The sequence below is a fragment of the Passer montanus genome, unplaced genomic scaffold (genome assembly GCF_014805655.1).
Source record: "Passer montanus isolate IOZ18808 unplaced genomic scaffold, ASM1480565v1 scaffold14, whole genome shotgun sequence".
Classification (NCBI taxonomy): domain Eukaryota; kingdom Metazoa; phylum Chordata; class Aves; order Passeriformes; family Passeridae; genus Passer; species Passer montanus.
In genome coordinates this window covers 753,310-780,374 of record NW_024360941.1, presented here as the reverse complement: position 1 = coordinate 780,374, position 27,065 = coordinate 753,310, and the positions used below count along the sequence as shown (strand labels likewise).

Sequence of the window (27,065 nt, the reverse complement as noted above, 5' to 3'; positions counted from 1 at the left end):
AAATAAAAACTTGTAAATAGCAAAGAATATCCACATAGACCCATACACTGTGGTCTACTGAGCATCATCACTTTGAAGTCAGAAGGATACAGCTGGCTAATGACATTCACAACACACGACAGCTTTTAATCATCTGGAGAAAAGGACAGGGGTAACTGGTAAGTCATTCCACCAGCCCTCCTCTGAGCGTGCTTATCATTTACCTTTGGTGAGCAATTCTTCTGCAGCATCAGACATGTCCACACGAAAAAGCAGGTACTGTTGGGCCTCCAGGAGAAGACCTGGGAAGTCTTTTTCAACGGAAGCAAAATGTTCAATCTTATTTTTCACAGATGCCAGCACCTGCCAAAACAACAGTAACAATTACTTCTTTCTCCTTTGCTCCCAGTCCAGTCACAGACTGAATATTCAGGCTTTCTCTACCTGCATTAAAAATAGAATTCCGACAAAAGCTATGGTCATACAGAGTTTCCAGTTCTTTGCACAAATGTAATTAAAACATGGAAATGAAATAAGAAGCTCTCAGACAGGTAGGAAAGCTCCATGTGAAAGTGAAAGGAGCTAATGTAAGGCTTAAGGACTTCTCCTTTGCTCCCAGTGCAGCCACAGACTGAATATTCAGGCTTTCTCCACCTGCATTAAAATAGAATTCCGACAAAAGCTATGGTCATACAGAGTTTCCAGTTCTTTGCACAAATGTAATTAAAACATGGAAATGAAATAAGAAGCTCTCAGACAGGTAGGAAAGCTCCATGTGAAAGTGAAAGGAGCTAATGTAAGGCTTAAGGAGACACTAAAGACACTGCTCCAGTAGGCATGGCTAACACCTGTGGTAAGTACCTGATAGAGTGAGCGCACGCTGGGCTGAAACACCATGTTGGTGTTGAGCAGAAAGGAGCGAAGAAGCGGCTGTGGATAACTTGCCAGCTGAGTAATAATCCCAATAAGCAGCAAATTTACATGCAAGGAATTCTCCAGCATGTTCTCCAGCTTCGACAACACTACACTGATGAATGGTCCTGCAAGAAAAAAAGAAGGAATCAATGTTTTGTTTCCACAGAAGAAAATCCCCAAGATCCAGGAAAAAGGCATTTAAAGGGAATTTTGACCATTATAACCAACCAAATTAGCCCTCCCACACAGTAATTAAAGACAGCAGGGAGAAAACCCAAACTGTAGCTGAACACAGAACGCAGACATAACAGAGGTGTTGAAAGCTTTTGTGGTTAGCAGCACATTTGCTACCTAGCCAACCAGTTTACATTAATGGCATATTTAACATGCATAAGTATTCCACTTGCATGTGCCAATAAGGATTTAACCTAGGACATTACAGTCTACCATTCTATTCCCCTTGAATAAACTGGAAGGGTACTACTAGTTTTAATGCAAATAGAATCTGCTCTTTTGACCCTTCCTGTGCCTTATTTCTATGTACGGACTCAGCAAAATGAATTATTGCTAGCTTTCTTGCTCTATCAAAAAACTGGTGTTCTAAAAAAAAAAAGACTGAAAATGCTATTCTAAACATAAAAATCAAGCTGTGATAGTTCCCACCACAAGAAAAGGCATCTTCAGTACACTAAACAGTCACACAAAGCAGGGAAGACATTAAACAGATTTATAAGCATAATTGCTGGTAGACATAGGCGTTATTATAGAAATGTCACCAATAAATAATAGCTTTAGTTTGTGTATTCTTGCTGAAGGACAGCCACTGAACTACAGAAGCATTTACCATGAAGTACATAAACCCTTCGTGCTCAAGCTTAAGAGACCTTTGCAATGCTGAGAATAACTTCACCCAAATACCACCCTGTTGGACCACATAGCTAGGGAGATGCTTGAGGCAGCCAGTACAAGGGACCTACTCACAAGTACTGTCCTTTGTCCCACCCACAGTCCCACCACACTATTCCAGTTGCATAAGAGCTAGGAAAACCATGCAGAAGAATCCCTGGATGATTAGCATGTTATCTTTGAATACCCCACCCTCAAACCTGGCAAAAGATATATGCCATGGGCATTTCTAGGATGAAGCAGGTGGCCATAATCCAACACCATTCCAGCTTCACTCAGCTTGCACATGGCTGCCATTTGAGCTGGCTGGGCACAGGCACAGCCCTGTTCAATGTGCCTGCCAGAAACTGCAGCAGAGGCTAAGGCACTTCTGGCCCAGAGCAACAGGAAGGATCAGACGAGGAGTGCCCCTGCTGCCATTCCTTAACAGAGCTCCACTAAAGGCTGGAATCTGTCGTGCCTTGCAGCAACTGTGAGCACAAAGCCAGCACTCCTTCCAGACTCATCTCTCAGGGCTAATGCTGGCACAGCTCTGCCCACAAGAGGAAAGGTGGGAGGGCCAGTGTTGACGAGGCTTCAGGAGGCTGCTGCCTTTCAGCCACCACCACAGCCATCACAGCCCGGACACCCAGTGAAGCAGCCCCAAACATTTTTGCTGAGATACAGTTTCTTCTGTCCCAACATAACCTATCCAGTTCACGGTGCCATTTTCACAGAGCTCCTGAGGGGAGCTCTACTGTATCAAAAAGGATGGCAGAAGGAGCTGAGATGTGTCACTGTTTCTCTTCTCTAGGTAACACTTCAAAGCTGAGTAGGTAAAGCTGAAGCTGTAAGGGAGGTTACAAAATACTTTTTTATTTTTTTAAAAAGTGATAGCATGACTTTCACTCCCAAGAATTTATTGAAATGACAACCAGAGGATGTAAGCAGAGTTTAGGAGCCTTGTAAGAAACAGGGTAACTGGATGAGAAGTCAAAAAATTACTCCTTTCGTGGCCATGAAGTCAAGCACTGATATATGGAGAGGGAGGAAAATACAAATTCCTGTTCCTGAACACCACAAGTGAAAATAGGGATAAGAGTATTTAATGCTTAATGTGGATACGAGACATTGAGAAGGAATTTTCTTCACAGATCCATAGGCCTGAGGAGAGCATTTTTGCATTGCTGATACTTACAGGCTGTGGAAAACTTCTGTCAGAGAGAGGCCTCATCCCTTAATGCCATCCCAAAACAGTAAAAGCAACCTAAAAACTTTATCAAACACATCTACAAACATAATACAGCATCCCAAATTAGATACAGAATCATAGAATGGTTTGGGTTGGAAGGGACCTCAAAGACTATCTAGTTCCAAGCTCCCTGTCCTGGGCAGGAACACCTTCCATTAGACCCGGCTGCTATCTTTGAAAGGCCCTGCAATTTTAACATTTCCAAGGTGGTGTTGTGAGTACCTCCTTACATGCAATCACTAAGATCTTCATTAAAGCCAGGTAAGGAGTCTAAGAGTAAAACACACTGTAGATGGGTAGCAAACATCTAGGCTTACTGTGCTTAGCTTTATATCTTCATTTTCCTCAGTTCTGAGGTTTTCGTGGGTTTGGGTGAGGAGTGGGTTTTTGAAAATGAACAAATGAAGAGAGGGACTAGAATGAGAGACAGAGAGAACATTTTTGAGCTACATTTGACAGCAGATAATATGAAACAAATATCTGGATACAATTCACTTCTAGTACAAGGAAATTGCCACCACAGCAAAAATAGCAAATTAGTGGAAAAACAGACTGGATTTTTCTATTAAGAAACAGTGACAAGCATTCTGGCCACAGCTGACTAGAAAGGACTGCTTTTCAATGAACATACATTTTCCCCCTCCAAATGAATGAGAAGCCATCTTATAGAGGTTTTTTGTTGGGTGAGGAAACCTAGTACATGATTATTTTTTATTATTTGCATTACTCTGGTATCTAGGAGACCTAATTAAAGACCAGGAGCCTGCAGTGCAAGGAGCTGCAAAAATACAGATCAAAAGCCCACTTTGACCTCCAGCAGTAATGCCATTCCTGAATAGCTTGGACAGTCAGCAGAGAGCAATCTTAAATTGCTGCCTGGCACTAGACAGAAAAGCATGCCAACAGCGAGGGCAGACCTGACACTGGAGAACAGGATGTCAGGGCAGAGCAGGATGACAGGCACGTACAGACATGGCACCAGTGCTGACACCTTCTGCTACAATGTGGAATAGCAGAGAGAGGAAAAATGGCACTGCGATGTTGCATCCATCCCATCAGAGATGAAAGCTGGCAGAAAAATTACTTACTTGGGGTCTGTAAATTAAAACAGCTACTCTCAACACCTTTCAACTGAAAAAGCCTCCACTGGTGTGACAGAGTTCTCACATACAAACAACATAACCCCTGCTCAATGTTCTAAACAATAACCTAGAAAAAACCTGAAACACTACTATTTGCTTTCACCACACTCTCAGATGACTCTGTTGTATTTTCCCATTGGATCTCTCACTCTCCTTGGAGTGGTTTCAGCTATTTAGGCTATACCCTTGTTTAGTGCCAGGACTCTTCCTTGCTCTATGCTTGCATTGTGTGCCACAGTGTGATCTCATTGGGCCCCCTTTAATCACCATGCCTTCTTATATTTGTTATGTATGTAATTAACAGGACATTCCACCTGTAAATGGAGCACTCTGGCTCCTTGGAGAGTGCTTGGGTGAGACATCCTCCTTTGGTCCAAAGGGAGGTGATACGCTCTCTGCAGAAGGGGTATCTGCTGAGAAATTCTCAAAGTCCTCCTCTTCTTCTGCTGGAGAGACAGGATCAGGAGCATCCAACTTCTGCTCCTCCATGCTTGCACTGTTTGGAACCAGTTCCTTAATAATTCTGTCATACTGTGCAATGAAATCCTCACCATCTGTGCTCAGCAGTTTTACACTTAAGTTACAATCTGCCTCCTGAGAAGAAATCTTTAACTCTAAGTCTGGCTGTGGATCAATCTCAGTCATTTTCTGGTTTATTTGTTCTCTCATTACACCTTTAGTTGAGCTTGAATTTCTCTTACTGTGCTCATCCAAGTCCATTTCCAACTGGGTCTTTGCAAGAGACCCATTGACTACAGTCTGGCTCTGCACCTTGTGTTCTCTGGCTACATTTAAAGCTTTCTCCTTGGAGCTGTCATCATCTTGAGTATCCTTCTGGGCACATAACCTGTAAACCATAATATCATCCTGAAAGTCTGACTCCTCTATGTAAGAGCCTTTGACGAGCATAATGGCATTTTTTTTCATTTCCTGAATGTGTTTTGGTGGCTCTGCAGGTGGCTGCATTTCTGTGCTTCCCAAATCATCATACGGTTGTGGCGAGCTCACATTAGAACCAGGAGAAATCCCTGTGTCATAGCTATCATCCCATTCTAGCTCCAGCTGCATCTTCTCACTGAATGGAGTTGCTCGAGCAGAGCTACACGTGCTAGGTGTCCTTTGCTGGAGCCGAAACATGGGGTGCTCCACATCCGTACTGTTCTCCTCTGCAAGCGTCTGGATAAAGGTGTCTGGATCGGGATTTACTCCATCATACAAGGCAGACCAAACCTTACAATCTTTCATGCACTGGATGATGGCTTCTTGAGCTTCCCCCAGGTACTGCAAGTAGCTGATGTCCACAGCCCTTCCATATTCCACAATGCAAGCAGATTCAGAAGAGTGTCTATCAGGATCTGGAAGTAAAGAAGATATATCAAGAGTAGTACCTCAAATTTTCTCCAGCAAGGTATCCACTAAGATGTTGCAGGGAGAGTCTTTAACCCTAACAATCCAACAAGGCAGGAAGACCAAAGCACAACAACTGAGATTTGCTCACATAAACACAACTTTTTTCTATCACAAAGATAGAGCTGTAACTCAAGATTTCTATGAGCCTGCATTCAAACCTTAATGCAGCAACCATTCTGAAGCAGCCAGAGTTGCTTCCATGCATCAGTACACTATTGTCATGAATACATATTGAAGCTGGATAGCTGTTAAAACAAGGTTTTGATAGACCTGGACATAAGGAAGGAATTAAACAAACTTTCTACTCCAGGCTTGCCCAGTTTATTGTTTCCCACTGCATTTCCTTCCCCTTCTATTCCTCCACAATTCCTCCCATAAGGTGCTACCAGATCAAACACAATCAATGATTTTGTCTTCCCCTGAGCACCAATTACCTTTAGTTAGTGCTGGTTTTGTCCAGAGAATATAGTCTTTTCCTTGGCTTTCAAGTGTCAAAGTGATTCCGGTGGAGCAGCAGAGAGGTGTCAGGGCCAGCAGTTTTGCAGCAGATACAGAGTAGCAGTCTCTCTCTTTCACAGCCCGCCGCTGGCTCAGCATCATGTGGTTGCACGGGATCAGATACCTGAAACAGCAGCACCCAGCATCACTTATCCTTTCATGTTAGAGAGAGCAACAACACAGAGAATTCCCTTCCCACCTTCTGCCTTCTCAAAAAACAGCAATATTAATGTTTACATGGATCAATTTTCTAAACCTCTGAAGAGCATGAAACCATGACTCTTTATATTGTGATGCTTGGTTTGATAAGGAGCTGTCAAGATGAGCAGAGATAGGAGACAGTGGCATCAGAATAGGGAATCCTTTGCAGGTCAGAGCAAACCTGTTGTAAGAAAGTATGGAGGAAGTGTGGGATGGGCAGATGTCAAAGGCCAGCAGAATGGTTTGGTCTGGCTATGAATGCATTCTGTCTCAGAATCCTCAATTTATTTGTTTTCTGGGAAATCCAGAGAGGCAGTTTGCCAGGTGAGCAGTCAGAAAGAAAAGGAGGGAAGGGTCATCCAAGCATTTTACTGCAATGCATCAAGACTGAGCTCTTAGGCAGAGGAGGAAGAAACTAGAGGAAGCTAAGGAACAGAGAAAGCAGTCTCATGTTGAACTTCTTTAGAGCACTTTGGTTTTCACTTTTTGAAAGCACTTTTGTAAGAGCCTCAGTGATAACTGCACCAACGATCTGCCATTTAAAATACAAAGAAATTCTAAAGGATTTCCTAAATAAACAAAAAGATCAACCACAGCACTCTAATGCTGGACTGGTGATGTACTTGTGTTTACAGAGGTCCTAGCAGTATTTCCAGGCACCACTGCCAGATCTAATGGGAATTTCACCTTAATGCCGATGTGTGAGGGGACAGACAGTATCTGGAAAATTCATGTGATCGGCAATTCTAAAAGCCCAAGTCAGATAGACCAATATTTCCAAATAAATAACCAGTTCTCATCTAATAAACATACCCAAATTATAAGTATTTTGAAGTAATGTATAGAATCACAAATAAAAACCAAAAATTATCACTGCATTTAGTACATTACTTAATCTACCTAGAATAGTGCAGGAACATGGAAGTATTCTCATTGAGTGAGGAATGAAAAGAGTTGGAAACATGAAGGGTAGGAGCTGCAAACAGTATATAGGTCTGTATCGCAGTGCATAATACACTAGAGAAAACATGCAGGAGGGAAGAATTATGCATTTAGAAGCAGGGAATAAGGACTTCGGAGGTGATAAATATATTCTTAGCTTCTCTCACTTTTATAGAAATAAATCACAAGAAAAATCTCTTGCTCTGGAGATCTCAGGACGTAAATCAAACCTCATCAGGTCTGGTAGACTTTTGTTAGGACTATAAATATTGTTATCTCCGTAGTTACTTGGATTTCTGCTCTCTTGGAGAACTCCCACCCAGCTCTGCATCCACAGAGAGAGACCATACGTCCCAGAGTTAGCATGAAGAATGGGAAAAAGAGTTTGGGCTTTACCTTAAAACTAGCTGTAACATCACATCTTCACAATGCAAGCCAATGAGCGTTCTGAACAGCGCCAAGGAGACCACACAGAGCTGGAAAATGATAAACATTGTCAGCTTTTGATCTGGAAATTGTATCTTTCCAATCTTCCTTGCATACTACATTACAATATGGTTCTGCCAGAACATCATGATTTATAAGACACTCTCAGAATGATATTTCATTTAGTCAGCGCCCCATGAGATTTTTTTTTTCAAGTTGTCTAGGGCTATACATGTAATATGTTACATTTTAACAAAATACAATCCTAAACAGAATTTTCCTTCAAATAAGCTACTAAAAAAATCGATCTTAAATATTATTCAAATGTATTAATTTAAGTTGACTTAGCATGAACTGAATGCTGTAACTTCCAATAGAGTGTTTTAGTTTTTACCTCTAACACAGAAGTTGAACCAATTAAAGGTCTTTTCTGAAAGAAAAGTTATAAATCACTTCAGGTTTCTGTTGCTTTAGGTATAAGGAATTATTAGTTTTCTGCACATTAAGAAGCTGAATGGTTGAAGAGCTTCACAACAAGCCTTTGGAAGAAGTCAGATTCTTGCACAAAAGGTGTGTTTTCACTGGAAGGGATGTAAGAGGAAAGCAGATTTCCTATTTTTCTCCTATGAAATTTACGAGGAGTCTAGTATAACTTTTCTTCATGACATGAAACTTCAAATACACCTGCTGCTGCCTCAAATTATCCCATATTTAAGAAATTTAAGTTTACAGGGAAACAGTAATCATTAGTCTTTGCAAATCTGGAATCTTCTGAATAACTAAATCCAAGTCTATTTTTGTACTGTGTAAAAACATAAGGTTTAAAATACATTCAAGAAACAAAGAGGATAGTATTTCTACAAGTCCTTTCAGGCACCTGTCTCTAAATAAATTTAACTCTGTGAATTATTAATTAGTATTTTCATCAATAGTAATGTACACAGCTTTTGTGCTATGTTTGCACTTGGCTGAGCTATACTGCAGAAAACTCCTTTAGCATCACAGAACCACTTTGGCTGAGATCCTGAGCTGCTCAGGGCTGCAGAATTCTTTACAATTCCCATCTCGTTTGCCTATGGAATAGTAATTAATGATCAGCAGAGACAACAGCATTTGCATTTTTGTTGACAGAACTGTTTCAGTTTTCAGAGTTAATCCATCATAGAGATGCACTAACAGCAGCATATATATTGATATTTGCATGCACTTACATTTCAAAACAATTTTCAGATGAACCTACTGTCCCTAATACACAAATTTAATGCATATGCTGGTGTTCTGGCTTCTCTAAAACATTACTGCACATTCTTAGCATTCACTTGCACTAAAACAGTATTCCCAATTTCAGCCATGAAGCTCTGCATCACCCAAGAGTCAGCCAAGGCTGCCAGTCAAGCTAGGCTCACTCAAGTAGTCCAGTGCAACAAGTAGTCATTTTCTCATCCAGAAGATCCAACTGTTGGCAAAGGTAACTACTCTCTCTCCAGCAGGCAGCCCTCCAGCCACTGTGCTGCACTGTGCCCATGCTGAGAAGGGGCTCAGCACAAGCCTGAGATAAACCCTACTGCACAAGGGAATGAAGGCAAAGAGAAGAAGCAGCAGCCTCATCACTTGAACAGGAAATCATGCTCTTTTAATCAAATAAAGCAGACAACATCATAGTTAAGTAAACATGTCACAGAAATACAGACTATAGATTCCTGAGAAATACATCAGTGAGATCGCAGTTAACAACTGGGATCCATTTGGAGATTTCCTTAGAGGGCTCCCATTGTTTCCCCAGACAGACATTTGAAAATGCTTGCTGCTTGGCAAAGCTCCAAAGATCAGAAATGCTCCTCACCACAAGTATATTTATGAGTCCCAGGGAGAGCTATCTATGGTAGCAGTAACCCAGCACTGGTCAGAAGAAAAATGCTTCCAAATTTACCTTTTATCTTCCAAAAGGATTCAGACTTTCAGAAGCTCTCATTACCTCTATCCCATTTCCTACATGTGAACCCACCTCACAGGTTTATTAGCTTTGCATAGTGGTTGCTAAATGTCAAAACACACACACAAAACTCAGAGGGTGGAGATATCATATCATTGGGTGGAGGGGAGAAAACTCCTAGCTAAACAAGTACCCAACCGTAATATATGAAATCTCCCCCTTAAACATTGAACCTACATCCATGCTGAGTTCCTGAACTTCCTTTCTGCTTGTCTTACCCGGAATGGTGTGTTGATTCTGCTGGTAAGTGTATCCAGGATATGAACATTCTCATGTCGGTGCAGCAAAATAAAGCGGAGGAAAATCTTGAGGAGGGCTGGCTCCGAAACGCTGCGCAAGAAGAGATCCAGGTACGCAGTCGTAGTCATCACTTCCTCCACAGTCACCTGTAAGCAAAAGTAATGCAAATACTGCAAACACAAACATACTGCACACACAAAATATCCACCCACCCATCCTCTGCAATGGTACATCCAGCAAAGCTCTCCATCCATTACGCTGCCACAAAAACACTGAGTCTTCACTCTTAAACTGGCCTCACAAGCATTCTGAACATATTTCCTACCTGTCTTGCATCCCCAGGAAAACCATCCTCCCCCATACTGACACCCCAGATCTCACACATAGTGAAAATCAAAGGACCAAATCATGCTAGAAGATCCCCAACACCTTTCTGCGCATGTCATCTCCTTTGCATCATACTTCTGTTGTCCCTCAGAAGCATTTTCAGATGTTGTGAATGCCTGAATCTACCACTTAATAAAAAATAAATGCCAGAGCAGAATCAAAGCACAGTACAAAGCCATGGTCGTGCAGCTTTAAAGAGAAAATTCCCATAGATATCCAGAATTTTGTCATGATTTTCCTTCTTTTTATTTTACCACAGCACAATTTCTCATTTCACTCAATTTTTAAAAGGAGTATGTATACAAATATATTCACACATAGAGCCCAACCCAAAATCAGTAGTCACTACTGACTATTAGTAGATCAAAATAGAATTCATGATCCATGTGACATTTGCATACCATAACCCACGCTGCTCTGCTTATTGCAATCCCTTGGAGATTATCTATTCACAGAACACACTGGCAAAGCACAGAAAATTCCAAAGCCCACCTCTGCACCATGTACTGCTCTTGCACAGTCAGCATTTTTTAAATAGTTACCCAGGAATCTAATAAGCTTAAGTGCACAAAGATAAACCCTTAAATACAAGAATCTGTCTATATGAAAGGAAGTATTAAACATCTTTTGTTTATCAAACTTAGCTGGATAAATGAAAAGACTGATTTTATTAAAAAAATCAAAGCTGTCACTTAAGACCTAAGAGGATTTAGAAAATACTCAGAAGGGCAACGTTTACGTAACATGCTGTAAATATTAAAATCCCTGTTCCATTATGCTGCATGTTAGCCATGTACACAGTAATGTCATGATGCAAACATTCTCTTTAAAGCATTTAGGATCACAAGCTGCTTCTGGGTGGTTACACAGAACATAGGAATGGAGTACACAGCCTGCAGACCTTATGGAGAGAGAAGCTCTAAAGCTAAGGTCATTGAATCACTCTCAGTCTGAGGCTTTATTCTAGCACTCAGCTACACCATCATTAATACAGTGGGATACTAGCTCATTTTGGCATTAGAAACAAAGCACCAGTGAAGCAGCAACAGTCAAATTTTTCATCAGGAAACAGAAGCAGCCTAGCTCCAATCAGAACCTTTTTTTTCTTGGAAGAGGTTTGAGGAATTGTTGTGTAAAAAGGAATAGCCTTCTGGTGAAAGTTAGTGTCTGTTGTTTTCTCTTGCCTTTTTTTTTTTTTTTTGCCTTTTTTTATAGCAATGAGTGGTAAAAAGCAAAGCCCAAGAAATCCATCATGTGACATCACTATGACACCATACAGCTCATGGACAAGTTTAAACTCTCTGCCAAGGAAAGCCAGACAGAAGTAATGCATCCTTACGTCTCCATGTCACTTCTTCATCCCTTATGGGGAAAAGGAAGCACGTTCTTGGCTGTCAGTTTCACCAATGTTTGCTGACAGAATGTATATTTATCAAATACTGCAGCTGTACATGAAAGCATGAAAAGCCAGCAGATTCACAAGGGCAGCGACCTTTCTCTAAAACCCACACTCTTTGGACAACTCATCCTACAATTTCTATCGGTGGGAAAAACCCACATGCTTTTCAAAGTGAGTATCATGAATGAAACAAAGAGCAGCAGCAGAAGAAAGCCAGCTGGAGAGCAGCTTAGAAAAGAAATGTTACATTCTGAGAGCGTGTTCAGTGCTCCTAAAATCTTGGGCACTAGACAAAAAATAAAATCATGTTTAATAGCCAAAACTTCACTGATACCACTAAGCAGAGCTAGAAGAACCAACCAACGACTACTGAAGCCCAAATAGTTCATAAAGGAGTTACTTGTGATCTTGTTAAATGCTGTTTTTTTTAAAAGAGGGGGTTTTGTGAAGGGTACCACATTGCACTTAATTTTTTTTTTCCTTGGGAAAAAAGTTGGTGAATCTGATTAAACATTTTCCAAGAAGGAGACAAGATGACTGAGTTTTATCAAGATGTACATGGATTTGTCAGAATATTTGTAAATTTTCAGTGAAAATGCACTGCCTGGTCTTCAACACTGCTTCATATTTCCTCTAGTAAATAGTCTGTTTTGCAGGGTCACTGTGCCACACTCAAAGCAGGCACATTAGAGTTGCACAAGCAATTTTTATGCTATCATGTTCTAGAAGTTCTTGTGTTCTCTCAGTGTACATTTGTGTGCAACTTGTCCCTACAAACCAGCAAGGAGACCAACCTTCTGTTTCCTTGCCAGGGCAAATCAAACAAAAATATTGCTGTTGGGCACTTAAATGCAAGCAAGGTATGCAGCTTAGGAAAAAGATGGATTAACCTGGCAAGGAGATGTCTGCACTTTTACAATTACTGTATCTTATTTTGCCATCTTGCATTCTGTGTTTGCTTCTCCCTTTTAGCATATCTGATGGTGAGTGCAACTTCTGAAGATTCAAACCACCTAGAGAAGTATTCAAGAAAGCCAATTTTAACTCCACGAGGCTTATTTTCCTTTTACTCTATGGAATACATTAGTCTGCTCTGATTGAGCCTCTGGAGAGCGGACTCTTTTTGCAATTAACTAGAGAAGGACGCTGGAGAAATCAGTTAGATGAGGCTAAACCCAGCCCTGGCAAAAATCCTTTTAACTCTGCACACCTTCTCTACAGAGTGCATCATACATAAAACATGGAATGTTGAAAGTGAGACTGGTTCAATTTGTGCAGTTATTATTGAAGATCTCTGTTTTCTACGAAACCAAAGCCACGCTATTAAGCTTCATTCAGTCTACCTGCTGGCTGTCTCTTCTTAAACAAATGTCTCGTGAGACAGATTTGGGGGAAAAGGGAAATCATTTCTAATAAATTCAAATCAGTACTCAGATAAACAACAAAGGAACAAACCTTCCCAGAGAACTAAACAGGCGCTACCCATATCAAGGATGTCCACTACAGTCAAATGCTGAGGCAGTTCTACAAAAATTGTCATTTTAAACATTGATTACAGTATCATTTCCCCAAGTAAGCTTTTAGTTACTAGCCCTCGGAAATTAAAATCTCTGAAAAGATGATAAATAGCAAGCCAAAACTTACAAAAATCTTATATTTAGTTTGAAAATTCTTCACCTTTGGTAATTCAAATGTCAAGAAAAATACTGTAACAAAGGAAGAATAATAAAATGAAGACATGGGTTTCTAGAAAAAGCCCTTGTTAAGTAATTAAGTTTCAAGTTTGTTTTTGATAAATTTTTATTAAATTTTTATTAAATTTCAAGCTATGTTATGATACTACTTTTTTCATAAAGGTATTTCAGCAATAATAAAATCCACCACTTGCTCAACAGCAAAACCAGAAACCCACCAGTAGCATCCCTAGCATTAGATTCTTTCTGTTAATGGCAGAAACCAGGGATATCTCTGCTCTGAAAATAAAACTACAGGATTAAAAATAAATAGAAAACAAACAAAAAAATTAATTTCCATTGCATTAATCAGAACTACTCTACCATTTTTATTCTAATTACCCACAAACATAACAGCTAAAGTTGCTGGATTTTTTTTTCAATATAAATATAAAGTGTCTATCTAAAAATATCATTTTAAAAAGCCTCATCCATATGTTTTTCTATACAAAACCAGCTGTTACAGATCTTTTTCTGAGACGTAAACTGCAACAAAAAAGACTAGCTGAGAGTCTTCATGGCCAGACAGATACTTGACTGGAGATTATTGAAAAGACCAGGCCACTTTTAGCCATGTAATACCCTTCTATAATTATGTAATAATTTTTGTCAAATCTTTCCTTGCCTCCTCTGATGACTGATTAGATGGTGAGGCAGAGCACTGTAAAGGGATCCAGCTTTTACAAGTTACTCTGCCAAGTAATAGCAAAGAGCTAGAAATTACTGTCAGTGCAAGTTCAGTTTAATATATTACACTCACTGTGTTAGACCAATCACATGGATTCTTTACTACTGGCCATTTTCCCTTGGGAATCACACATATATTTTCTAATTTACAGCTTCATGCCCACTTAAATGAATATGCCTACATGATTCCTCCTTTCCATCACATATCCCTTCTTATAAGGGCTTCATATTGCCCATGAAAAGACCACAATTGTTCTTATTTGAGCTTATCCTCTGGATCCATTCACAAGCAGTTTTAGCCTGAATAAGTTCACCTCACTGATAAAAAAATCCAACCATTTCCAGTCTCGTCTATTAATTTTCAACTTCTTGCCCCCTATTCATACAGGCAGAAGGGTTCATGCTGCACAATGAATCGGGTCAGGAAATTGATTCAGATCAAAAATATTCAGAAATAAAGGTGAGTTTTAACCCCAATCAGTTTCAAGTACAAACAGCTGTCCTAGCAAAAGAAAGGGACAAGCAGGGTCAGGGACAGAGGATGTTTGTCCTCTGGGGGGACCAGAAAACACAAACTGTTTCAGCTTCCTTCTTCATCTTACATTTATAAAATGCTTCAGTCTATACCAGGTTAAAATTCAATTGAACTGCATGGCTGAAGCAAGCAGTAGGGGCACATTTACATATATCCATACCATAGCTGGTAAAATTAAGTTTTGCAGCTACTAATGGGCTTCTGCAAAGCACAAAGCTATTCGAAGTTTTCCAGTGACACTTGGTTTACATGTTTTTACAGCAGCTGTCCAAATGCTTTTCAGTAAGGGGAAGGATGGTATTATTCCTAAATGGGAACTGACAGTCTTGTAGGATATTTATAAAGATGCTCCTTCTAATCTGTAGAGTATAATTTACAGGTCATTTCCCCCTAGCTGAGCTATGTAATCATCAAGCAAGTATTACTGAATTATCACAGTAGCACACCATGTCAGAGGCTTTTTTTTGAAGGGTTAGTGTGCAGTAGACTTGAGGTCCATTTGACAGAGCTTACTTGACAGGACTGTGCCAGCACCTCTGTAGAGCAATTCTGTTCACTTGGCCAACACCAATGTTTTACGTCAAAAAGCTGGTACAATTTTCCATTATTCAGACTAAACCAAGCATATTCAGATTAAAACAAGCCTTCCAAGTATAAAAATAATTAGATCATAGTTAGCAATTAAATGCCATGTAGTAGAGGAGTAAATGCTGACATTCAAAATTTGCTTTTATCATATAATTTGTCAGATTTTAGTGCTTTCTTCAATAAATTGAAGTACTACAAATTACATAAACATTCAAGATGGTCTGAATAGCTGCCTGTGTCAACCAAATTCTTTGAATGCCAAACTAAAATGAAATCACAAGCATTTACAGTGAAAGGATGTATATAACCAATATGAATTGTATCAAAGGAAACAAAATATTTATAAATACCAAAGTGTGGCTCCTAATTATCTAGCACATGGTTTTGACTGCAAAATATATACATATTCAAGATCTTCTGAAAGGGATTTCACTTATATTTCTACAGAAATGCTGCAACTACCTAAAAGAATAAGGTGAATAAACACAGTCTACTAACAACTGTATAGATATCAAAATAAGGCAATACAGACTCTAACAGAACCAGTAAAAACAACTTTGATAGGGTTATTCTGGATTCACTCTCGATTTGAATGAGGTGTAGATTTTAGTCTACTAACTATACTAACTGTATAGTGATCAAAATAAGGCAATACAGACTCTAACAGAACCAGTAAAAACAACTTTGATAGGGTTTTTCTGGATTCACTCTCGATTTGAATGAGGTTTCAACTAAGGAGAAAATTAATCTTATTTGATTACTTAGACCCTTGTCTAATCTGGCCCCAGAAGACCTTGTATTTTATTGATAGAGCTTGATGTTAGTTTTGAAAGTGCAGCTGGAAATAGCCAATGAAATATGTCACAGAATCCAATGGTATGGCTCACATTCTCTGAACAGAACCATACCTTCTCCCAAGTATTTTTTTTCCCCTATGTATCAAAATATAGGGAAGAACATACAGAGCTGATAATTTCAAGTTGTAACTGACATGCCATCAGAAGTTACCAGTCTTAATTTAAGAACAATTTCTATAAGATAGTCTTAATTTCTTCTAAATTCCAGACACACCAGAAAGAATAAAAGATTGTTTATGCAAAAAATGAAATAATGGAAAAAACCTACCAAATCAACATTTTCTTTAGCTCTGTATCTTTACAGAAAAACCATTTTATTCCTCTGTTTTCAAATGAATTTGTGACCTTGCACAAAGACATGCCTTCCCCTCCCCTCCACAAACAGTTTCATTGAATCACTTTTTTGATGCCTCAAGCAACTCCTGTGTCAGAAGTAAGGGAGGTAACGCTTCTATAAAAGGTACAACAACCAGATAACCAAAGGACAAGGCAGAGCTCTCCAGCACAGCCAGTTAATGCACATGCCCAGCTACATAATACAAATCTGGGCTCTGACTACCCATTCAGCAATGTGCAGCTTTGGAGATAGGAACGTACTTGTCAATTGCTCATTACACATGTAGGTGGGGTAACCCACACAAAGTGACAAGACTAGGACAGACAAGGTATAAATTAGGCTACAAGAACATGCTATATTTAGGATACTTATCTTTGAGAAATGAAGTTAGGGACTCATAAGCTTGAGAATGTTTGGGTTATTTAAGCACACCACAGTTAATCTGCTACAAAAATAACCTTCGCAGAGCTCACTGTGAAAAACAGGTTATTTCAAGCTAGCTAGCTTGCCTGATCAATTTGAAACTTCCTTAACTGGAAAAAACCTGAACTAGAGAACTCCTTTTTTCAACTCCATACTAGCTTCCCAAGATAAAACCAGAAAAATCACACCAGGAAAAATATATTGGTCTCCCCACCCCCAGACTTTTTCATAGAAGCATCTCCATCCTCAACTGTTTCATTCACACAGTGAACTGTGTACATAGTAAGTATTTATAGGGAGACAATCTGCAAAAATTTTTAAAAGGCAGAGTTTACTACATGGTTCTATAAATGTCACAAACATTTCAAGATCACACATAAGCATATCTTAAAGTTTTGAACCACACAGTGAAACTTTAAACAATTTTTAATGAAATTCTACTTACTGAAATTTTTATGCTACTTTTACCAAAAGTCTTGTTTGATAGTCAGATGTTTTAAGTTGGGAGAAGAGAAGGAAATCGAGGAAAGGAGGGAAGAGGTCTGTGTGGATGAATCAAGAGCTCCTAAAAAGTCTGAAACATGAAGAGACAGAAGCATGGAAAGGTGACCCAAGAGGAATATGGAAAAAGTGCTTGAGTATGCAGAGAAAGGATAAGGAAAGCCAAAACCCATTTGGAGCTGAAGAAGAGCTTCAACACCAAAAGAAAGATTGTGGGAAGTGCATGCTCACTGCTGAATGGGGATGGGGACCTGGTGACAAAAGACATTAAAGACATCACAGTACTCAATCACAGAATCACAGAATAACTAGGGCTGGAAGGAACCTTTGGAGATACCTAGACCAATCCCATTCTTGACTGGAACTGTCTTTGCATAAACAATTAATGCTAGTCTGTGTTGCTGCACAGCAATTTTTTTCCTCAGAACATACTTCTTGTAGAAAAATTAGAACATACTAGAGAAACATCAGGTTTGTAGTAGTCTGCCTGCCCAAGCCACTCAAAAGCAGAGGCAGAAGCTCATCTAATTTTTACATTAAGATTGAACCATGAGTGTCAGATTGGATGTGGGATGCTAAGACCAGTATGCCACATGAGGTCTAGACAGACTGACTGACTTCCTTCCATCCTATCACCAAGAATTATCAGAAACAGCTGTTCCACACCAGTTAAATTCTAGAAATAAGATTTATAGCAACACCTTAGGAAGAAGTACCAGTAATTATCATCATCCCTTCTTACCACCCTTTAACCTTGCACTGATCTGTCTTCCTAATCAGGTATTTATACTATGCTCCATTACACACTGTATTTGAACTCAAGCCAGAATGAATCAGAACAATCCAAACTGAATGACTGAATTAAAACTAAAATCTTCACCCACAAGTACACTTTATGACACCAAACCAACTTCAGTGAGTTCAAAAGAAAAAAGTCAAGATACATTTAGTATTGTGCTAAATGAAAGAACTTCTGTTTTAAAAACTGTCATGAAACATCTGGCCTCTAATTTCAGCCCTTTCCAATTTTTTATTAACCTTAAGGTTAATTACAACATTAAGTCCCAAAATGGGAGATATGGTTTTCAAAGTCCACTCTTCCCCTTAGCATTAATGTTTTCAATAGCAACTAGAAATAATTTTAATGTATGAAAGAGCTGTTGCAGCATAATTATCATAGTACACAAATGTTATGTCCCAAAAGCAAGAAGACAAAATATTTATTTTCTGTTATTAACATGGAGCACAGGACAGAAAGACTGAAGGGGTCAAATGTGCCTCAACTTACTTAATTCCTTTTGCTACAAAGTTTTGGTCTCACAGATGTGAGAGCCTTGTATCAGATCCACTAGATGGTGCAATCCATCTTCTCCATTAAAATCATTTGAAGTTTACACAGAAGAAGTTAATTTTTAATGAGGAAGAAGTCAATTTTAATGCTAATCAAGGAAGGGTTTATTATTGGAAGAACAAGGAACCAAACAGAATATCAGGATTCGAGAAAGATCTAGGCTATGAAAGTCACCGATGTTAGCAGCCAACATCCCCCTTTTTAAGAAAAATACAATTTCACCCACTTTCAGAGTATATAAACACATTTTCATGAAAGGAAAAAAGGAATCACAACAGCCATCTTTAAATTATTTAACATCAACAGGGAAGTAATCAACCCAATTCAGGAGATTTACTGACTGATAAGAATGACTTTCAGAGGAGTGGTAGTGTTCAAAACAATCTCAGTCTTGAATACGTCAGAATAGTACACACTAAGACTAGAATCCATTCTGATATCTCCCTCATTATCTATAACCTTGACCTAAAACTGGTTAGGCTTTTCACTTCTAATTCCCAGTCTTGGTGAGGGATTAAGTCCAGATACAGGAATAGAAAAAATAACTGCCAGGTAAGTGAACTACCTCAGGACAGACTAAAGCCTTGATCTGGATCACAGCCAAAATTTAGTTCAACCCTCACCCAATTCCCAAGTGTTTGAGGTCTGCCAAATCGTTGGAAAAGACTCTGCATTGCTTACGACTTTCTTGGTGACTATTCACCATGAAGAATTGTGTATGCTACCAAAACAAGTTGTGAACAATAAAGCAGGGTACAGTGTTTCACTGTCCTCCAGAAAATGGAACAGCTGCAATGATTTGTGCTTGGTAGGCTTTGTGAGAATAAGGAGACCTTATGAAAGTAATTTTTTAGTTTGCTTCTGGAAGTTTTTTGTGGATTTTTACTCTCAGCTGCTCCTACATTTTCTCCTCAAAAGAGGTGTTCTTTTACAGCGCAATGGAGACTGTTAATTCATAAAATCACAGAACCATATGATGACCTGGGTGGGAAGGACCTTAAAGATCATCTAGTTCAAACTCCCCTGCCAACGGCAGGGACACATTCCACTACGCCAGGTTGCTCAATGTCCCATCCAACCTGGCCTGGAACACCTTCAGGGACAGGGAACTGACATAGTCTGCAAAAGCCAGAAATTTAGCTTTTTGCAACCTGACCAAAAAAAAGTAAATACATAATTTACTAACATTGGTGATACATTTTATGAAGGATAAACGCTAAAATTCAAAGAAAAAATGAATTATTTTTATTCAAAGTAACACAAATTGCACTCTAATGCATTAGAAAATTAATACCAAATTCTACTTTAGGAAAATAACTCTACCCAATATGATAAGGAACTACAAAACAATAGCAACTTCACTAAGACTAGCATAGTATTTCTTGACTAAACATCTTCCTTGTGAGCATCTTCCTTTGGAAGATATTCATTTAGGAAAAAAAATGCTCACAGAAACATGTCTGCCATGATGAAATGTCTAAAATGTCACTGTGTTTTTGATGATATGTGAGTCTAGAACAACACAAACATATTGGTTTTTCATTACACTTAAGAATTTTAAACGTTTTCAAAAATACCTCTATGCTGCTTATGAAAGTATATAGAATGAAAAGATGGAAAGTTAGTCTAGGAACATATTGAACTGCATCGAAGTCACTACTGACTGTACAGCTGATATTATTATTATTGTTATTATTATTATTATTATTACTATCTGATAATATTATTGTATCTGATTTTATCTTCACACAGAGATCTTCCATAATACTTATTCCCATTATTCTTCTGTGCCATGCTTGCAGACATCACTGACCTTATGGAGCGCAGGAGCCATTACCGGCACCAAAAATCCATTGTAAATGTAATTCACAAGCTGGTTGCGTATCAAGGGATGTGCCACCTAAGAGGGTGGGGGAGAGAAAGACACAGAACAGCTCCAGTGAGATTTAAAAGACAGGGCACAGAATGCTGTTATTCACTACCAAAACCCTTTCCCATTTAATAAGACATTCATTAGTCCTTCTCACCAGCACTTGATATGATTCTGGTTCTTAACAACTGTTTCTTCTACAAAGAAATACACACACCATCTTTAATTACAGTAAGTCTGCTAAACTCAGAGACACGGCTTTTCAATCTTCCTGCATGCTGACAAAGATGAATGGATGGGCAGAGAAGTGTATATAGTCATGCATCAAAGCAAGATCTGAAATTCTAAATTCAGCTCCTGCAACCTTGTTGGGGTCACTTGAAGGTGGATTTGCCATTGTTAACTTGTCCTTCTACAATAAAGGAAAGCAGAACAGCTGCTTTCCTATAACTCAAAAGTAGGTAAATCAAAGCACTCTAGCTATGGGGCAAGAATACACTGTTCACATGCCCTTCCCCCAGCCACTGTAAACCAAAAAGAAATTACAAAATAAACCTGCATAATTCATTCAATGGGATGGTTAAGAACTTTAAAACAAACAAACAAAAGCCCACAAAATATTATTAGAGGCAAAAAATTTATTTTTATAATTTAAAAAGTAAATGAAAATTTACTTTTATACTTTTATAATTAAACATTTCTTTTTTCTTTGCAAGGAAAACACATCAACTCATGTATATAAAAGCAAAATGAAACTCCATTCAGAAACTTTCAAAACCAATATATTATGTTTGAAGTTCAGAGAGATTGGAATGTCACAGCCTACACGTGGCCTCCAAATAGATTCTCCAACCTGCAATTCTTACCAGACCTCCTTTAACTTGTAACTCTTAATTTGGTAAGAGGAATAAAAGAGCGGCCCTTCCTGTGCTGTGGTCCAGGGAAAAAGTACTAAATGGCAAGAGGTCTTGGCTACCCTATTCCTTTTTAATCTCTGGCCAAAGTTTTTGGGTGAACACAAACCAGTCCATGTGCCAAGCAAAAATTCCTACAGTAATTGAGCTTTCCAGTCAGCTGAAGACTATACAGACACAATCAAGCAGCAGTCAGAAACTGCTCTTTCTGCATGTCAGCATATATCCTTAACCATTCTGCATCTATTTGAACAGTATTTTTTTAAATCATTCATTCTTTACCTTTTTTTGCAGTGCCCCTTATGTAATTTTTTACAATAAAGGTATCAATTATGTTCTCCTGCAATAGTAGATCTGTAGAATAACTCTGGTTAGACACCAAAATTAATATTGTCTCCTCTTCATGTTTAAACATGCATGCTAAAAACCTTGTATAGTGCATTTGAACATTGACAGCTACTATTATTTTTGCTTGTTCAAGGCTTTAATAGTCAATCAGTTCCTTTACTGTACTTTGCACGCAGTGCACCAAAACATATCTTTTATTTAACAGTAAATGTGACTAAATTTTCAATCCTATCCAGCACATTTCTTCAAATAACACAAATCCACAGTTTCTGCAGAATTTTTATTCTGTTTTAATGAAATACTGAATTTGGGTTCTATCAATATTCAAGCCTCAAAAACAATATATAAAGACAAAAATTTCATTTTACATTTAAATCAGAAAGAAATACTAAGGGAGCAAAGCACTGAAAAAGAACCCTGTAAGAACAGAATAGATTCAAAACAGGCCAATATAAAATGAATTTAGACTTCTAGGAGGAGACCTAAATAATTCTGCTTGGAAGGCTTTCTTTCTGTTATACTCACCAACAGGCAAAACAGACTATTTTCACTATTTTCTTTTGCACACCATTATGAGAGCTTAAACAAATACACATATAAACCCTACATTTTTCCACCTGTAAAGGCATTCCATTTACTTCTAGGATCAACAGTGGTATTAAAATGCAATAAACATTTGTTTTTTCTTTTAACAGAAACTGCTCACAATTACATAATGTAATATCAAGCTTTCATTTGAAACATTTGGCACCTGAAAACCACAAATATATTAGTTCATCCTTACAACCAGAACAGACATTCTGTTACAACCAGCACAAGGCATTGGTTTTATATACAGCTTGTTTTAGTCTAACTTTAAAAGTTCACGCCATTAACAAAAATAAATAATCCCTATGACTTACAAACTTCTGCAGGAGCTGTAACTACTACTTCTACAGAACAGGCTAACTCCATTCAGTTACCTGTATCACAGCATTGCAAAATTCAAGGGAGTTCATGAATTGTACAAGGGCTGGTGACAAAAGCCAGTCATCTTTCATCAGACAGTGCCATTCTTCTCCTTTTTCTTCCAGCTTTGTAGGCAAAGATGAATAGAGGCCACTTAGTCCTGTTGCTAGCACCTGTATTTCAGAAACAGAAGAGGAAATAACTTTCCATCTGCTTGAATGGCAGTACCACAAATGGTTTCTTCTATTAGTTTTAGTAACATAAGAAAGTGTTAAGATGAAATTAATTTCCTTTCAAAAAAGTCCTGTGGCGGAAATACATAAATATTTTAAAGAGCCTTCCATATAATATGCTTCTTTCAAGATCTGGTATTTAGAAGAAAGTGATGGAGAAAATCAGGTTATCTTGTCTTTTTTTATTAATTCAAAGTTATAATTTCTTTTTAAATCTTTCTAAACTTATTTTGTGCTTTCCTTTAGTCCCTTTCAGAAACAGCCATTGGTGCCATTATCTACAGCTTGTCTTTTGTTGGCGATTCAAATGTCACAGCTCAAACATGTAGGAAGTCACTTCACTCAGAAACACAAAACATCAGAAATCGAGGAGGAAAGTGCCCCATCAACAAAAAAAAGGAAATTCAGCCCCACTCAGACCACAGATACATATTGACTTTGACTGCAGGGCACTTAGACTCAGCTGAATCCACTTTTAAAGAAGTAAATTTAACTGTTCATAATTTCTCTTTTCTCTTACTTATTTATTTGAAGGAGGGAAGCTGAAAAATAAGAGAGTCTGAAATCAGTTATTATTTAAACAATGTTTTCAGTAATATTAAGCCTTACAGGTGATTTATGTAGAATGTATCACCAAAGAGCAAGACAGCATTTTTAGTTACAATTTAGAAAGCATATTTCCAAAAAGTTTTTAAAATTTTGCTGAATGTATCTACAGTATGGTATTTCCAAATGCAGTATTTAATTATTAAAGTTATTTGAAGCCAGAAACTTTCTAAATATTACTTAGGACTCTTATCCTTCTGAGATGACTTCATAGAACTTCACAATAATTTTTGAAGATCATTTTCATTTTAATGGGAACATTATAACTCAGCCTGATGGAAATCTTTTTAATTTTCATTCAACAGACTCTTCTAAGAATATTTCCTCTTATAAATGGCTACTTGGCATCTACAGGGCTAGACTGTCAAAGCTCAGATGAAACACAGATCGTATCTACTAAAACACTGGAAAACAAACAGTTGACAATGTCCAGATCAAAGACCAAGGGTTCACAGACAGTGATCAGGTTGTGGGCATACACAAGCAATTGTAACTGTTAATCCATACAGTCAAAGTCTGTCTTTCTGAATACTTTTTATTCCTTATGGACATAATTTTGACAATGGATTTATTCTGGCATAGATAAGTAAACAAACGAATACTTTTTATTCCTTAATAATTTTGGACATAATTTTGGACATAATTTTGACAATGGATTTATTCTGGCATAGATAAGTAAACAAAATATTAAAGGGGAGGGGAGAATACTGTGGAAATTGACAGCTTTAGTACAGTGACAGATACACAGTCTTATATATACAGATAAACAAAGGACAAAGCTCGACATATGTTCAAAAATTGAGAAGCTAAAGCTATTGAGCAAAGTTTTATTTGTACAATCCCATTCTTCTACAACCAAAATTTATTTAGGGTTTTTTCTTTCTCACAGTAGAAGTGCTCAGAAAAAAGCTCTTACAGAACTACCTACACATAACCCACACACTTACCCTCACAAACCCAGGCTTCTGACAATGAAAGAATTTGACATTTGTTTGTCCTGTGAACTTTTCATTAATGCACTCTTGATTTTCCATTATCTGCTTAAAGTTTAATTGCTATTCATAAACACAAACGCACCCTCTCAGTATGCAATCTGATTCTCAGAGCTGTGTCCCATGCACGTTTCTCCTTCATGTGGGTATTAACCCTTAAGCACAAGAAGCTGACCTTGAACAAAACATACTGCTGTCCACTAAAAGGAGCAGTGAACTCACAATCAGTCAAAGTCTTGAATTCTTTAGTCTGTCAGACTTACTGAAATAAGAAGTGACAGATACAGCTACTAAAATCTGTAAAGTTTTAGAAGCTCTTATTTTTGCTATGAAGTACAACAAAAATGGCTCTGTGGAATTATGTTTCTTAAGCACTGACACAGAATAGCCACAGGAAGCAATTTCAACTCTTCAGATAAAACATATTTTAAAATGTTCACAAAGTGTATGGTATAAATAAGGTTACCATCTGAAATTACCAAGAGAACAGAGTTTTAAATTGGCAATGAAACATTAATGAAAGAAATAATCTGAAAGGGAAGGAAATGAATGAATGAATGAATGCATTCACATCCTGAAAAAGCAAAATTTGGTTTTATTTTTTGTTTTACGCAAAGTAGTGTCGTTTTAAACTTCTTCTAGCATTTATCATGTCAGCCCTACATGCTCATCTACTTTTACAAGCATCCTCAGCATTTTCTCTCTCACCATTGACTCATCAGTCCCTCTACAAACCAATTTCTTTGATTTATTTACTTTCTCTTGACTCACCGAAGACACTGACGACATGATTTGTAATGCCAGGCATAATATCGCATGATATTAATGTGATATATTAATGTGTTTTTAATGCATAAACAATTGCTATCTGGACAATTATTTCCTTTTAATAATTCTCTGTCCTCCCACATCCACAGTCTTTCTCTCCCTTTGCAGCCGCAGCTTTTCAAGGACACTGCAGAGCCATCCCTCCTCCTGCTGAAACAGTTGCTTTCCTCAGCTGCAAGGTGTTTACATAGTTTTGTGAGGGACTTTGTCATGTGACCCTGCTCAAAATTCTTGAGAAACATTATTATTATTATAATAATGCTGAACAGACAGTATCTTCAATCATATCCAGAAAATTTTCATGTCATAACAGGATAAAAGCTATTTGGTGTAAAATCAGAAAACTTTACCGAATAATTTGCCCACACATTCTGTGTTAAAAACATTTGTTAGTGATGTAACCCACTGCAAACTGTCTCCTCCATTCCTTATAGCTTTTTCAGCTACAGTTCTGAGTACTGTGGATCTATGGACAGCCCAGTTTTTAAAAAGCTGTTAACCAAATTTATGTTAAAAACCAGTAAGGTTCACATTGGCACAGATCTAACATTGATCTGGGTACATGAGGCAGCAGAGATTTATGGCCAGACTCCACCCCAGAGGATACCTATATTATGCAATAAGGCATAGTAAAGAAAATCCTACATGCCAACCCATCCCCAGAAACAGAGATAATATCAACACAGTGCCACCCAAAATGTCTCTGCTATCAACACAGGACCGCATTAGCTGTTTTGCAGAGTACCTGAGGCAACATTTGCACTGATTTCAGGGATATACAGGAATGTCACTGACACCTACAAAATCCTCCATCAGAACAAAATCTGCTTTTCAGCCCATCGCAACTCAAATTCAAAAAAGATATTGTGCTCACAAGCCAAATATATGGCATTACATTAAAGTCTTATTATAGACTTAGGCCAACCTCATTACTGTTCAGAGAAGTCTGATTTTAGCACATTTTGACAAGAAGCCTTCCTAATTGGAATGATTGTCAGTCATGGCTCCCTGCTGTTGAAAGCTGGCTTTTATCTTCAGTGTAATAAGGCTGGTTATTTTTTTTTAACTAACTGGAAAATGTCATTATGGAATTTATAGCATGGATCCAATAATGGTGTCTGTCTTGGGGACAGTTTGAGAATCAATACCATATTCTTTGGCAGCATCTATTAAATGAGGGCAACTGGAGTCTCAAATTGACGTAATATTTACATCTGACAAAATAAACCATTTAGAAGTTTTGTTGTGAAATTTTTAAGTTTCATCTACCCTACAAATGTGGCTCTGCCCTACTGCTCAAAGCAATCTCAGAATAAATGAAAACCTAAGGCTGGAGCAGCTGTCAAGCAGTGGCAGGGATTCTAGTGCTCTCTCTTCTACAGCTCTCTGCTTTAGTAGCCATGTAAGACTCTCCTCCATTTCTCCAGTATTTTAAATTAAAATGCAAACCATGCAGAATATAAAAGAATCCATTCAAAAACTGACCCACGAGAGCAAGTTCTGTACAGAATGATACTTGGGTTTGAACACATCCACTGCAGATCTCAGACTGTGATAAGGCATGAAGAAGCAGGTGTTGTTATTCCAGTCTGCTTTAGCTTTAGAACTGCAGTAGCACAGCTTTGTTAGTTAAATCAGATTACTT

At 38.2% G+C, this 27,065-nt stretch overlaps 1 protein-coding gene across 5 annotated transcripts in view; it reads right to left on the bottom strand.

Annotated features, from left to right (window-relative positions):
* FHIP1A (FHF complex subunit HOOK interacting protein 1A) overlaps nt 1-27,065 on the bottom strand; it is a 79,140-nt gene that overhangs the window by 5,842 nt on the left and 46,233 nt on the right. For 4 of the 5 annotated variants that reach the window (XM_039700233.1, XM_039700237.1, XM_039700236.1 and 1 more), the window contains 8 exons: nt 22,776-22,934; nt 20,495-20,581; nt 9,862-10,029; nt 7,621-7,700; nt 6,018-6,205; nt 4,488-5,528; nt 841-1,019; nt 204-342 (listed from right to left, as the gene is read on the bottom strand). In XM_039700233.1, coding sequence (XP_039556167.1) covers nt 204-342; nt 841-1,019; nt 4,488-5,528; nt 6,018-6,205; nt 7,621-7,700; nt 9,862-10,029; nt 20,495-20,581; nt 22,776-22,934 — 2,041 coding nt within the window. Of the gene's footprint in view, nt 1-203; nt 343-840; nt 1,020-3,348; nt 3,446-4,487; nt 5,529-6,017; nt 6,206-7,620; nt 7,701-9,861; nt 10,030-20,494; nt 20,582-22,775; nt 22,935-27,065 lie in introns of those variants that run through there. The other variant, XM_039700238.1, reaches the window with a different exon arrangement.